At 38.3% G+C, this 16,403-nt stretch overlaps 1 protein-coding gene across 1 annotated transcript; it reads right to left on the reverse strand.

The window, feature by feature from the left end:
• Positions 1-1,782: 1,782 nt before the first annotated feature.
• LOC150090761 (cyclic nucleotide-gated channel alpha-3-like) lies at positions 1,783-11,378 on the reverse strand. The gene is made up of 4 exons (XM_090371305.1): positions 11,217-11,378; positions 10,393-10,523; positions 9,745-9,953; positions 1,783-3,179 (listed from the first exon to the last, which is right to left on the reverse strand). Exons 1-4 carry the CDS (start codon positions 11,376-11,378, stop codon positions 1,783-1,785), a joined length of 1,899 nt encoding a protein of 632 aa, XP_090227431.1.
• Positions 11,379-16,403: the final 5,025 nt, after the last annotated feature.

Consider the following 16,403-nt stretch of genomic DNA (forward strand, 5'->3'; position numbering starts at 1 on the left):
ATTATATATATATATATATATATATATATTTTTTTTTTTTTTTTTACTTGGCCTCTTTCCAGGAAGCTCAGGTGACCTGGAGGAGACTAGCCAGAGAATTATGGGCAGCCTGGCTACCTCCTAGTGGTGTGTGCGGGCAACGTGGGGTCCCATCAGGGGCCCTGCGGCCAAAAGCCAGGGCACCCAACAGAACCCAGCATAATACTTCATTTACAACACAAAAAATTTTTCTGGCTTTCACAGTGATACTGTTTGTCTCCACAGAGTATATATGGCACAGATGTGGGAAACCACCGGAGGCGCCTTTCCCCCAACACTATGCACACTATGTGTCATTCACCGTCAGCATTTAGTTGCGAAAAAACTTGGTGATCAACTGCACAATTCTCTACAAACTGTTATTACTGCTATAAACAAAATTAAAGCACATTCTTTGAATGATCGTATGTTTCGAAAGCTTTGTGATCAAAACAGTGAAGATTTTGAACGTTTGCTACTTCACTCCGAGGTTCGGTGGCTATCAAAAGGCAACTGCCTCAACAGATTTTATGAACTCTTTGATAATGTTGTCGAGTTTTTTGAAGATAGGAACAACGACCTTAGTAATGACCTCAAGAAAATGAAAACTGATATTGCTTATCTTGCAGATTTATTTACTAGATTCAACTCAATGAACTTACATTTACAAGGACAAGATGTAACTCTTATTAAGGCGAAAACTCAAATTTCAGCATTTATTTCAAAATTAAAGCTTTTTTATGCGCAACATAGGACGACGTGAATTGTATCAATTTCCAAATCTGTTGGAAATAGAGAAAAAAGAAAAAATAGCTGATGAAACTCTACTAACTTTTTGTAATCATCTAGAAATGTTGCGCAGAGATATGCAGGAAAGGTCCGAAGATCTCCTTAATTTGAAAATTCCAGATTGGGTTATAAATCCTTTTTTAAATAATGACGATGGTGAACGTTTTGTAGAAGAAGAATTGATTGAGTTACAAAATGAAGTTGAACTGAAGCCAAAATTTCAAAATTCATATCAGGAATTTTGGTTAAAAAAGAAAATCCCTGAACATTCTCCTGCATTGTGGGGAATTGTAAAAAAATTACTTATTTCTTTTCCAACATCATATCTAGTCGAAACCGGTTTCAGTGCTGTATCTCAATTGCTGACAAAACAAAGAAATTGTCTGGACGTTGTTAAACGTGGTGATTTACGACTTCTTTTTACAGATATTAAACTTAATATTGATAAGCTAATAAATCTCCACAAAGCTCATCCATCGCATTAAATATTAAAATATAATTAACTATTTCCATTAATATCGTGACTTATTTATGTAATTAACTTTAATTTTTATGACTTAATTTAAGTGACTATAACTGACTTTATTTATGTAGTTGTAATTTTTTAGGAAGAAGGAATAAAGTGCAGTACAGTAAATAGTTTTCTTTGTAATTCACACACATACATGAAGGGCTGCATTTACGTTTTTGGAGGCAAACAGACAAATATTCATTTCAGTTATTTAGCTTCACTTTATATTGGTGGGCTAAAAAAAGCCCTGGCGAGGGCTTTTTTTTTTTTTTTTTAGTAGGGGCGGTGTGATCCAAAAAAGTTTGGGATGCACATTGATCAACACCCTTTTCTCGTAATTTAAGATTTATTTTGCGAAGGGAAAGAGAACGGATGGAGCAGGAGATTAGAAACGCCGATTTATTGCTAGGAACAAAAAAATATCAGAATTATGTTAGAAAAGTAAATACAATAACACCTTGGTTCTATTTTTGCACGTTTTCTTGTGACGCTTCGTTGTTATAAAATCTCTTTTCTAGTCTAGAGAGTCGTTGTTTACATTTCTGCTCTGATGCTTTATAATCAGCGAGTAAACGAGAAAGACGAAGTTGGAGACTTTCTAATTCTGTCTCGAGTCTATTGCACTTATCTTTAAGGCTTTCTTTCTCTATTTCTGCTTTCCTCACAGCTTCTTCATCAAGCAGACCATCTTTTATTAGAATCTGACGCCCACGTTCAATAAGCAGTTTCTCAGCTTCTGGATACTCAGCGAGAACAAGCCATAGGTCATCTTTGGACAAACAGAAAAGATCTGAATAACCCATACTTCGAACGTTAGCTGTCCTTCTGTTTCCTGTCTTGATACCGGATATATTAAGGATGCTCAGTTCTCCAAATACACTTCCCTCATTAAGTGTAGTAAATACAGTTTTCCCGTCATCAGCCACGACACTTAGTTTCCCTTTTTTTACAATGTACATCTCCTTCCCGACATCTCCCTTCCTGCAGATATAATCTCCTGGACTATAAACTTGCAGTTTTAACTTAAGAACCAGTTGTGTCAATAGGCCTGGTTCGCAATCTTGAAACAGCCGCACTCTCTTCAAAGTATCTAAATGGACATGAATAGCAATTTCAGCCTTTAGTTTGTCGGGTAGCATAGCAGTCACAGTATCTTCATCGAGTGATTTTTTGTTTATCCACAGATATTCGAACCACTTGATAACCCGCGTTTCAAGTTCTTTGGTGACTCTCCGAAATTCCAGATACTGTTTTACACTGTCCATTCTGTGCTGAAACTCTGCTTGTTCAGCATTCATGCTTGTGATCATGCTACCTACGTTACCAACAATTGTGGCAAAAATCAACACTCCAATTAAAAAGTCAAAAACAACAAAGACATATTCGATGTCTCGTTCCGGAACTGGTACCTCTCCTATTGTGGTTAGGGTTAAAGTAGACCAGTAGAAACTATAGATGTACTGATGAGTAAGAGTAGAGAATCGAGGATCACTGACGTTCTTGTACACCCATGAATCTGTCCCCATACCTATTGCGTAACTCATAGCAAAGTAGAAACAGGCATTCCAATGAATTATGACTAGAATGTAAAATATGAGTTTAGCGATTCGGAAGCCGTATGGTAGGCTTGTTCGTGCTTCTGTTCGATGAAAAAATTCTGTCATTCGATGGAAACGAAGCAGTCGATTCATTCTCACTATCACTGAACAGGGCACTTTCTGATCACACGTATTCCCTATGCAAAGATATATGAGGTCTGTTGGAATCAAACTCAGAACATCTAATTTAAAATGAATAGACTGGGTGTAGTTTTTGAATAGCATCCCCATATCTCTCACCAAGAGTCCCTGATCCAGATAACCTGAAAGAAAAAAATAATAATAATTAATTAAATTTGTACTTCACTTTTCTTTATAAGCAGAGTTTTCACTCAGTTTTCTTAAAAGGTGAGATGTAATCATTTGGGTGATTGTACAATTCTTTTATAATTTCAAACGAATAAAGAATTTAATGATAACTTTAAAAGTAATTTTGGTCCTACTTAGCATGCAGTTTACTTTTCAGTTTACACGTTTCTCTTTTTCTTGCTGTTAGTATAGCCAACATATTTAACAATATTAAATTTTGTTTGTTTATGTTACTATTTCATTTAAAATCTACGATAATATATAATTAATGAAAATCTTTTAAACAGATTACTGATCAATATAAAAATCTCTTGTTTTGGTTTTTGTAGACGAATTTCAGAGAAAAGTTCGATCGTGAAAGATCGTAAAAAATAAGCTTGTTTGTGAAAAGCCATAGTGGGCAGCACAGTTGGTATAATCGCCGTTTTCCCCCATACCGGTTAGAAAAGACCTGAGTTCAAATCCCATCAATGACACAAGGAATTTGATGGGTGTTTGAAACAACGTGGCTGAGTTAGTCGGCCTCAGGCGAGAGTATCATGGTTTTTCTCCCAGAAACTCCAATTTTTCGCCCGGCAAACAGCAAATAGGCCACAGAACACATGCTGTTGTTGTTGCAGTAGGGTTTAGGAGCATTAGCGGCTAAGGCCGTATTGCTCCGTGCTTACTGTCTGTAAATTGCATGTGTTCTGCCGTCGATTTTCTGTTTGCTGGACTACCCTAATTTCGCGAAAAAACCATGCTATCCTTACCTGAGGCCAACTAACTCACTACGTTGTGAGTGATAAAGGCCCATAAAAATTCCTCACGTCATCGACGGGACTCGAACTCAGGTCTTTTCTACCCAGTGTCCGGAGGCTAGCGATCCTAACAACTGTGATACCCACGAGGGCCAGAATACATACAGTATAACATGGCCAAGTTGCTGACACGCCTAAAACACTACAACCAAAAAAGTCGTTGTAGCGAAAAGTAATAAAATTGGATTCTTATGGATTTCTATACAGGAGAGCTGCTTAACTGAAACACATTCGAGCATTTTAATCCAACAAGTTAGCCAAAAACAGATGTTGTTGTTGTTGTTGTCTTTAGGAGCATTAGCGGCTAAAGCTATATTGCTCCGTATATGCTGTCTATAAATTGCGTATGTTCAGTGATCGATTTTCTGTTTGCTGGACGAAAAACCCAAGTTTCCGCAAGGAAAAAACCATGCGCTCCTCACCTGAGGCCGACTAACTCAGCCACCTTGTGAATAAAATTTCTCCCGTCACAGTGTGATTACTTTTAACTTTCAACGCTCAATAGACCCAGCACCTTCGGCTAGCAACAATATCATCCGCTATGCAATTAACAAAGCAGACTGGAACCTGTTTAATTCGACGGTTCAAGCTTCTCTTCAAATTCCTGGAAACACTAATCTCACCAACCTCAACCACAACCAGCATTAGAGGAAAATAACATCAATCATAACCAATGTCTGTAACAAAACAATCAAGAAGAAACACCCTTTCCCGAGTGCTGTCCCATGGTGGTGCAACCAACTGGAACATCTCTGCCACCAGGATCATGCAGCACGGAAAGCATTCCAACGTGCTCGCCGTTCTTTGCCCCCTCATGAAGTTGATGCCCTATGCAATAACTACCGAAATTACTACACTAGCTTAATTAGAGCTAAGAAATTACTACACTAGCTTAATTAGAGCCGAGAAGAAACAGTCATGGGAGAACCTGGTCTCCATGACTGGAAACAGCACCCCCTTTGGGGAGTTGTGCACAGCATTGTTCCGAACAAGCTCCCCAGAGATTAGATCATCTCCTCTATACTCCCCCCGCAGGGCACCACAACTCTCACATGGGAAGAGTCAGTAAACAACATCTTGGACAACCTGTTCCCGCTAATGAATCCAGCCAGCAACAAGAAATCTGTGCTGAAAACGCATCCTACAACACCACTTCTATAGAAAAGCCTTTTAACTGAGATGAATTAAAACTTGCCATTGGCAAAACAATAAAAGCCCAGGGTTAGACTTCATTGAAGCAGAAGTAATTAACATCTTGGACAACCTGTTCCCGCTAAACACTGATTTCTTGTTGCTTGGACAACCTGTTCCCGCTAAACAAAGATTTATATTTATTTTTGCTGGCTGGATTGAGGATCAATCCAGCCAGCAACAAGAAATCTGTGCTAAAAACGCATCCTACAACACCACTTCTATAGAAAAGCCTTTCAACTTAGATGAATTAAAACTTGCCATTGGCAAAACAAAAAACAAAAAAAGCCCAGGGTTAGACTTCGTTGAAGCAGAAGTAATTAAGAAGTTCGTAGAAACGCAATCAAATCTCCTCCTCAGCCTGTACAACCATTGCCTGGAAGTTGGACTTTTCCCGGATGACTGGAAAGAGGCCAATCTACGCCTCATTTTGAAGAACCCAAGTAAGCCACCAGAGCAGCCAAGGTCATACAGACCCATAGCACTCCTTCCCGTTTTAAGCAAAATATTTGAACGTCTCCTCTTATTCAGATTGGAAAAACACTATGACAGTGAAAACCTCCAGTCCCCAAACCAGTTCGGCTTTCGGGCAGGCCGTCCGGCAGAAGATGCCCTTCGACAGCCCATAGACTGTCAAAAATTCAGTCACCATATACTTCTTAGTAATATCTGACTATTTCGTAGGGGCCTTTGGCTTGCTCAGGTGGCCAAGTATACTACGAAGACTCGGAGAAGCTAGTGTTCCAGCAAATCTTTACAGCTGCATAGAAGACTATCTGCACAACAGAACTGTTACAGTCAGAATGTCTATCGACAAGTCTCCAGAAATGTCTACAGAGGCTGTCACCAGGTCTCTGTTCTTGGCCCGTTTCTATGGAATGTAGTCATGGAGGAGTTCCTGAACCTAAACCTGGGCCATGTTTCCACCCAAGCCTTCGCAGACGACCTGATTCTGACAGTCACTGGAAACTCCAGAGCTTCCCTGGACATAACAGCCAATGAAGCCCTAACAAAGCTACAAGAATGGGCCATCCTCCATATGTCTCCTGAGAAAACTACTTCAATTCTACTCAAAGGAATCCTTCAAATAAGCAGACCGCCACAGATTAAAATTGCTAGTAGAACCATCAAAATGGTAACTGAGATGAAGTACCTTGGGTTAATTCTTGACCCCATGCTCACGTTTTACTCGCACCTAGACTACCCTTCATACACCATTTTCCTGATTACAGGCCATGGATCCATAAAACACAAACTTGCTTCTATGAACTTCATCGCAAAGTCAGGAACTACACCTCAATGGTAGCGAGGATCGGCAGGTCTCACTGGGGCCTCAATCGGTGCTCCTTGCAAATGATATACAAAGCTGTATTTATTCCCACTATAACCTACTGTGCAGGTATCTGTTATCATCGTGCACTCATTGTTCGTAACCAAAGGAAGCTCACCTCCATTCAGCGTAATATCCTTCTCACTATAACCCGTACCTGATGCACGGTAAACAACCTAGCACTCCAAGTCCTGGCGGGAGTTCTCCCTCTGGACCTGCAGGTAATTCGCAATGGTGTGCACTACTGGCTCTCAAATGGACTCCCTATCACCATCCTGGATTTCACTACAAGCCCAGCAAACATCAAAGCCATTACCATCCATTTTTGGAGAACGGAGTGGTAAGGGTAGGGCGATAAAAGAAAACAGATGTGAGAAGTGGAAGAGTAGAATTTCGGAAGTTGATTTTTTTTAATAACTCTTGAGATTAAGGGAAGTGGATAGTAATTACTAAATATAGTTTCTTTTAATATGTTTAAATCAGTGGGACTGTATAAGCAGATGGCCTCCAAGTGAGGCTTTTAATTATTTCAATCCTAACACTACGTGAAACAGCACAGAAGAGAACCTCAGCAGCCTTTTAGTTGCACATCACGAAATTGTCGGAGTATAATATTCATTACCCAATATATATATATATATATATATATATATATATGAGGGGGGTGCGTCTCCCCAGTTGCCCTTCATGCATCAGTCATCTGGTGATCGACTTTGCCAACCCTCTTTAGCAATTTACATAATATCGAATACCTGGAATCATTTTTCAATTGTGGACTGCATCGGAATCACAGCTTTATCGCTCAAAGAAGTAAAACCGTCAACATTAAATGTGTATTGGAAAACTATAAGAAAACTATACGCTCAGATAAATGAACAGGGTGGTGGGTCACCCTTTTACTATCTCTAGATCCATCCTCCAAGCTAATCTAGGGGCCACTCCCTGCAGACTTCATCATGACAAGAAATGCACTCATGCTAGCTCGGCTTATCACAGGCCGAATCGATGCTCCAACTATATCCCCGTTAATCTCTGGCCCAAAAAGACAAGAGGTGAACGCCGCGACTCCTGCCACCTTCTGCGGTTTACGCTTACAGACATTGATTCCCTTAGGGGCATGTTTCTGGCCAACTGCCTCCAAATCTACAATAAACTGGGCATCAACCCTGATAAATTTTTTTTTTTTTTTTTTTTTTTAATGGAAACCCCAAACACGAAAGGTATCAAAATCTATAGTACTTAGTACCGTGCATGGGTTGAAAGAGAAGTATGGGGGGAATGCCGGAAACTTTGCTCTAGAGACTAAACATGGGTTTCACCACTTCAAGCCTCCAATAAGCAAAGTGGTGGTATTGCACCGGTCGATGAGAGTCATCTACCACCTGTGAGGACAAGCTCTACAGAAAGGAATGCTTCAAGTACTGCTACCAACTATTGAACCTGTGACGATCACCTACACCTGTTCTTTTTGCCTGCTGCATTTTTTTTTACTTCTGATGTCTATTGCTATAAATTTTTGTTTTTATTTCAAGCGTATGTAAGTTCAATTATGTAAATATCTCGGGTCGAGCACGCATATACTCTTGTACATGTGGTTCCTCGCACCTCAGTATATAAATCTGTCACCCTCCTGGCACACTGCCGTACCGGGGTAACCCACAGTTTCTTGTGGTTAATAAACGGATAATAATAAGAATAATATATGGTTAGAGTTAGTTCATTCAGGAAATATGGTCGAACCGCAGAAAACGGAATCGGTGCGATAGTAAAACTTCCTAAGTCGGTAGAAGGGGAAGGTTTTGATGATATGACTATTGAAGACGTACAAGAATTACTGGTAGAAAAAGAGGCTGGCAAAGCGTATTTGGTGAAAATAGCATCGGAAGTAAACTAAATCAATTCAGAGGATGATGGCGAAAGATGAAAATTCTGTAGTTTCAAATTTTGCACTAAAAAGCATACGGGAAGGCATAAACTTAGCCGAGCAATTAGAATCTTATTTTTTGAATGCAGATCCTTCGATTGAAAATAACACAAAGTTCAAAAGGGAGCTTCAAAAATACTTAGCTCCATACCATGCAAGTTACAAAGATCTATCAAGCAAAAACCAAACAATCCCAGATTACTGATTTTTTAAAGAGAGCAGAAGATACACGAAATCTAGATGCTGCAGAAGATAGTTCAAAAGGTGAAGATATTCTGCAACAGAGAAAGCGTTCTCGTTTGAGAACTTAAAGAACTTTGAGAGCTTAGCATCGATGAATTGGAAGAAAATTAAATGAATTACATTATTAAGAAAGTGCATCACCTAGGAATTTCACATTTCTAACACTTTTTCGCGATGGTATGTTACATTAATGACTAGTATCACAAATAGAAATATAAACAAAAGATATTTATCAATAGTTAAGGCAAAGCTAAGTAATATTTCACAAGTGCTCTCAAAATATTCCAAAATGAGCATTTGCAACCTTTATACAACAGTTCTGGTAAACACGACAATTATGGCTGAAATCTTATCAGAAGCCCTCAATTTGCTTCAGCTTATCATTTTAAATGGAAAACAAATGAAAAGTTCACCAGGTGCAAACTAATATTTAGTTGAACCGCCTGTGGCCCTGATGACAGCAGCAGCACACCGTCGAGGAATTGACAAGATCAATTTCTGAATGTAATCAACTGATAGTTCGTGGTTCCAAACACGAATTATAGCTTCCTGAAGTTCACGAAGAGTCTTTGGTTTCTTTTTGGCAACTGCAGATTCCACACGATGCCAAAAGTTCTCTATAGGATTCAAGTCCGAGCTGTTTCCTGGCCAGCTAAGAGTTGTAATGGACCGTTCTTTCAACCATTTTATCAGCTGTAACAAATGTAAACACATTACTGTCGAATTCATGACAGTTTATACTTTTATACATGTTTTCTACAGAGACGTGCTGAAGATTGCTTGTAGCCAGCGGATGGTTGATTGGCGGAACAAACTTCCATCTGTCGTTGTAGAAATTGATAGCTTAAATAGATTCAAGGCAGAACCAGACAAACAGTTGGAGCGAATGGATGGTTGAAATGAGAAGGGTTTTTTTTTTGGCTGATGCTATATAAGCTTGTTTTCTTGAATCATGTGCCTTTACTAATGCTAATGTTTATCGAAATGAGTATTTTAAAAATAATTTTAATTATACCAGTTGTTTAACTTACCTGTATGTGACTGAAGTAAAATATCTACCAAGTATATGAAATCGCACAGATAGTCAAAAAAGTACCATGCGTTGGGGCATAGATTCTGTAGCTCCCAGAAGACACTGCGGCCTATTATCATAACGATATTATAGAGAACAGCGCTGCTAATTACTCCCAGCCAATGGTAATGAATAGTGCCAGATGGATCCAAGACAAAAGTTATCAACCTATTAATAGAAAAGAAGTAGAATTCGTAGCATGATTAATTTCCAAGTGTATAAAATGTCAAACAGAAAGTCTAAATGAGAAGAAAACGGAGCATTGATTCAAAGTAGTTCTTGGTAAATATATGATTTTAGATTGAAATATTCTATAACTTCAGGATGTTTTGAATGAAATATTCCCCCATTCATTACGAATCTTTCCTATTGCCATGATGAAAATTCTAGAGGAAGAGAAATCTTAATGAATTAAAAGATTTAGTCTTCTGCGCAGTTTCTACGGTAGAAACAGTAAAGAATCGTAGTGAATTTCAATGAAAGCAATTGCCATCTTAGATATCTTTCAACTTTTGTTTTAGAAATGTACTATTGTTTGAGTGGGCTCAAAACTTTTCTTACAAATTACTAAAGTAGTATCACTTGTTTCGAGAAAAGGAAACAGTACCTGTAGCAACACGAATTGTTATCTCCATCTTGACCTTCACGTTGCTCACTTAAAGCAAATTTCTCTAGAAAAGAATCTGGTCTGCTGGTTGACTGTACACTTTTTCTTTTTCTTAACCACTGGGAGATGAACTGAAAGAGAAATAAACCACGAGGTGAATTAAAAGCGCAAAATAAAAAAATAAATAAAAATAATGTCATTTAAGGGTTATTCGAGAACAGCTTCATTCGCCCATGTGTAATATGCCCATAAATGGCATGCATTCTCTGATCTGTTTGCTTGTTTTATTGGACGAAAAAATCGAGTTTCCAGAAGATGGGGGGGGGGAATAAAAATAGCTGTCCTCGCCTGAGACCGACTAACTCAGCCAGAGAGTGGAAAAAACCCATATAAATAATAATTGGACATTTATTCTGCATTACATAATCTGATTTCTACTAAAAACCAAAACTCCAATGGACAAAATGAAATAGCTACAGCCAAGCTGATTTAATTGGAATCATAAAAGTATAATAAAAATGAAAGGGTGTGTGTGTGTGTGTGAGAGAGAGAGAGAGAGAGAGAGAGAGAGAGAGAGAGAGAGAGAGAGAGAGAGAGAGAGAGAGAGGGTATAAAAACAATTACTGATGTAAAACAAAAATCAATATTCGACGGGGTAAATAGGCGTTAATGTTAACATGTTATTCCCATTCCATATACTGCACCCTACATAATAATGATACACAGTTCATGTAGTCCAAAAACAAATATGCGCTGTAATTAATGCTTTATTGATGTCGAAACCTCTCCATTAATTTTTACAATTTTTTTTATCTTATTTTGACCATTTTGGTAAAAAGTGATGGCCACTGCAATATACCTAAGCTATTGTTTGTAAACCACGAGTCTACAACTTGTGTCTTGTGGTATGGAGAATCATCGTATTGGAAGGTGAAATTGCTACGCACACCATCATTCCGAACATAAAAGTAGAATTCATTATTCATAGTTCCAAGCATTGCTGCCGGTGGATCGAACAATACCACTTAAAATGCCGCATCATAATACTTCCACCTGTAAACGTTATAGTTGGGACATATATTATTATTAATATCAATTTATTTCCAAAGAAATGTCCCTTTACAGCTATCCAGCTAGAGGTATCGCTGTCGGAAGCAGTCCCCAGGCATTCGCCAGATCCAAACACGTCCATCTGACTGGAAGAGTGTATAGTGATTCGTCATTCCACAATACTACTTTCCATTGTACAGCCCATTTTAGTGCTTCCTGTATTCAAACCTTCACAGAGGTCCAAAGAGATCCGTATACCTCTAGCTTTCGAGGTCTCTATCCATAATAATAATAAAATGTAGATAGGTGAATACAAAATGGGGACAAAAATTTGAATACGTTGAATATAAATATGAATATTTAATAAATGCTTTCCTAGCCTTTTTTTCTGTGCCACACCTATGACAAAAAAGTGCATTAACAATTGAGGATTTGAGGTAAAATCTAGCTGAAAAACTATTTGAGACCCCTTTCAAGCTTGAGGTATGGACCAAATGGTTGTTATAGCCCCTCCTCTCTGAACTTTTCCGCCTCCATCTCAACTAGAACTGTGCATTGGAGTTGCAATAATCGAGGAGTCCTACAGTACAAATTTATGGCAGGATTACATATAGGATTACTCGTAATTCCTTGCATCTCTAAAGGCAGGTGGTGATGTTTACAGTTTTCTCAAAGTTCGTTAGCTTCTGTCGATAAAGGTGTTTCATCTGCCTGGTCCTGTCTTCTTCGCAGGATCACTTTACCAAGCGCGTTACCGAGGTTCGCTTTGGGACATTTAATTTCTGTACAATATAATATCCACAACTTTTTCAATGAAGAACGGATTCACTTATTGGGTGATGTTAATCGATTAAAAATGACATTAGTTACCTTAGGTTGACCGGTGGATTAAAATAATTGTTTTCCAAGAGCCAGAACAGAAACACAGTCAGGATTACTAGATGGACCATAACGGCCCTAAAACATAAGTAAAAAACTAAAACTAACTAAAACATAACCACGACAGAAAAACATAAGTGACGTTGTTTTCTAAACCTATGTCCAGGATGTCATCCTGGATATAGGTTTGACGAACCTTGACATCCTTGACAATATGGAATGGGCAAGTAAGCGTCAATGCCTTATTATGGGTGATTTCGATTTGCCTCTAATTGATTGGAGTAAATGGGAAGGAAACTCGACATGGGGAACAAAATTTTTAAATCAACTAGATGACTGTTATTTGTATCAACATGTCAGGGAAAGTACTAGAGAAAAGAATATCCTAGACCTCATCATCACACATGAAACAGATGACATAACAGGGCTCTGACAGTAGAGGAACCAGTAGCAGGAAGTGATCACGGAGTTCTACGGTGGATGATGACGAGAGAGGTAGCAGAAGTAAAAGGCAAAGGAATGGGTTTTAATTTCAGAAAAGGAAATTACGATGCCTTAAGGTACTACATGGCCTCTATTAATTGGGTAGATATCGCACAGAAAATGAATACAATTGAACTGTGGTACGCTTTTAAAACATTAATCACAGATGGCTTGAATGCGTATATACCATTAAAAAAATACTCCAAGAGAAGGGTTCCAAGTTGGATGAATAGTGAAGTTGCCACATTACTTGAGCAGAAAAAGGTGGCATGGAAAGGTTACAGAGCAATAAAAAGTACTGAAGCCATTAACAGCTACAAGGTGATGTGTAATAGAGCCACAGAAAAGGGTCGACAGGCAAAGGCAGTTTATGAGAAATCACTAGCAAACAGAGCAAAGAGGGGGGATAAAGAATTCTTCACATATATAAATGCCAAGAAGAGCAGGACAAACCAGATCGGACCTTTACGTAAGGGGAAAAGGGATAGTAATAAATACACCAGCTGCCGTTGCAGATGAACTCAACAGTTATTTTGCATCGATATTTACAAATGAAAAGCCTTTTGTGGCAATGGGAAATTGTGGGAGCGAAGTTAAAAAATATGTAATTAATGATATTGAAATTTCGCAAGATCATTTAATGAAAAAACTTTCGAGCCTACAGACCAGTAAGGCTTCTGGAGTTGATGGAATATATACCCTATAATCTTAAAGGAGGCGACAAGTGAGTGCATTGAACCATTGAGGCTAATTATGCGAGCATCACTAGACTCTGGGGAGATTCCCTTAGATTGGAAAAGTGCAAATGTATCTCCCATACATAAGGGTGGCTCTAAAAGTGAAGTTAAAAATTATCGACCTGTCAGTCTGACTTCAGTAGTAGGGAAAATCATGGAGGCAATGATCAAGGGTGGAATTCAGGATCATTTGGATCGAATTGAAATTCTCAAGGATACTCAGCATGGTTTTGTAAAGGGAAAATCATGTTTAACAAATCTGGTTCGCTATTTCGAAAGGGTCACTCATGAGCTGGATTTAGGGAATAATTTCGACATTGTTTATTTAGATTTCAGCAAAGCTTTTGACTCAGTCCCACATGAGCGGTTGCTTTATAAGTTGGAACAGGTTGGAATCACTGGGAAAATCCTTAGATGGATAGAAGGATGGCTTCAGGGCAGGAGGCAGAGGGTTGTGATAAATGGCGATTCCTCAGATTTGGTTGATGTAAGAAGTGGGGTTCCCCAAGGATCAGTATTAGGACCACTGTTGTTTTTAATTTTCATAAACGACATCGACGAAGGGATATAGGGCGTGATGTCTAAATTTGCAGATGATGTTAAAATTGGTAGAGTAGTTAATGATCACTGTCAAGCTGACCTTCTTCAGAGAGACCTAGATAGACTTCAGGAATGGTCAGAAAAATGGCAGCTGTGCTTTAATCCAACAAAGTGTAAGGTATTACACCTGGGAAACAGTAATCCCAAAAAAACTTATTCACTTGGTGGAGTTCAACTAAACCCAGTACTGGAGGAAAGGGACTTGGGTGTTACGATACGGTCAGACATGAAATTTTCTGAGCATTGTAAACAGGTTGCAAGGAAGGCCCATGGTGTCCTATCGATGATCTATCGAACTTTTGCAAGTAGAGATAGGGACGTGATAATCCCATTATATAAGGCTTATGTTAGACCACACTTGGAACACTGTTCAAGTATGGAGACCGCACTTAAAGAAAGACATCGAGCTTCTTGAAAGGGTGCAAAGAAGGGTAACTCGCCTGGTGAGATCGGCAAAAGGGCGTACTTATGAAGAAAGACTTCGAATATGTGGGTTGCAGAGTTTGGAAACTAGACACCTTAGAGGAGATTTGATTGAGGTGTTTAAGGCTCTGAGAGGCATCAGTAAAATGAATGAGGACAAAATTTTCAAGATTATAAATGATGCTAGAACTAGGGGACATAAATTCAAGTTACGGGGGAAATGTTTAGATTGGACTGCAGGAAGTTTTATTTTAGCCAGCGAGTTATAAATTACTGGAATAAGTTGCCTTCATGGGTGGTAGAGGCCGACAGTTTGGGGAAATTCAAAGGTCATCTGGATAGTACTTTCGGGTAAGGGAAGCGCATAGGATGATAGGTTTAATTTCCTTTTTTTTTTTATTAATTATTATTATTTAGTTATTTATTTTATTATTTTTTTTTTTGTTGTTGTTTTTATCTTTGTTCTGTTCTGATTTTTTTTTTTTTTTTTTTTTTGGCTGGTGCAGCATAAGCCACAGGCTTTCTTGTACCATGCGGCCGTTACTAATATAGTGATTTTTCTAGTTGTTACCCGTTTGGAGAGGTCTGAGTTCGAATTCCATCCGAAAAATCGTAAAGGCCTCTTCAATCGCGGCTGTAAGTAGTCTGAGGCGGTGGGGGGACAGTGAGTAATTCGGAGTTTTTCAGCCCACACATGGAAATAAGCAATAAACACACATTTAATACGAACATAATTGGTACAATATGGCCTAAAATACTGATGTTCCACGAAAACCAACAATAGTAGCAGTCTACTAACTCTTTACTCATCCCGCTGAAGGTACATGAACTGTAGCATGACGTGCTAATCACTTTTTAGCGCAACTTCTTTACTTATTTATTTCTACTTCCGATAAGCTTTCTTCAGTCATAGGTGTGGCCCATTGCTTTCAGTAGGATAGAGTAGGTTACTAATTCTCTAATGCTCATTAAAAAGGAATTGAGGTACTTTTCCTGTACTTCAATTGAAACTTTGTTAAACAAAAAAAAAAAAAAAAAAAAAAAGACCATGAGTGCCTTTCAGTGATGAAGCAATGGATACGCTTCATCAGTGGGACGCTTTCCTGACTATTGCCTTTTATGCCCATGTGCTTATCAGTTATCCTTGCTTTCGAATGAATTTCGGGACAATAAGAGTTCAGATGGTGTGATTACTTTTATGTCATCGCGTGTCGTGGATATTGTTAGTTTTCATTTCTACTGTTCCTATTGAGTGCTCATTATGTCCCTTTACAAAATGTCTCCTGTCACGCAACCTCGTAATCTAGCTTGAAGAGACATCATACGTATCAGACACGCAACCAATTTAAAATCCTTCCGCAACACTGCTTGACCTCAACACACTAATCATTTCCATTTCCAACGCTATAGAGACTTTCCTCGTTCATGGTTATTGGAAAAATGCTTGGCATGCGAGGTCAAAGCCAGGATTTGGCTTTTGTTATTATGACTGAACCTAAAATCTATTTTATTCTAATTTATAAAGTCTCTTTTAAACAACAAGGCTTCCTATGAATGGGTATTATTATTAAAGTTTGTCAATAGATAATTTAACTGCACCCATTAATAATCACAATAAATATAAATCAATTTACGGTTAACGATTAATAATTTCATGATTATGAATTTATGATTAATAGATATTACCCTTTATTTTATCTATTATTCAATGCATAATATTCGGTAATAAAGTAGTAGATTATTTTAGAGTAAGGTTAAAGTTGAAGAAATTACGAGAAATTTAGTATTGAGTTGATTTATTATTGAGTATTGGGTTTAGTATTGAGTTGATTTAAGAAA

The sequence above is a fragment of the Mastigoproctus giganteus genome, chromosome 1 (assembly GCF_048544385.1).
Source record: "Mastigoproctus giganteus isolate SK-2022 chromosome 1, ASM4854438v1, whole genome shotgun sequence".
Taxonomy (NCBI): Eukaryota; Metazoa; Arthropoda; class Arachnida; order Uropygi; family Thelyphonidae; genus Mastigoproctus; species Mastigoproctus giganteus.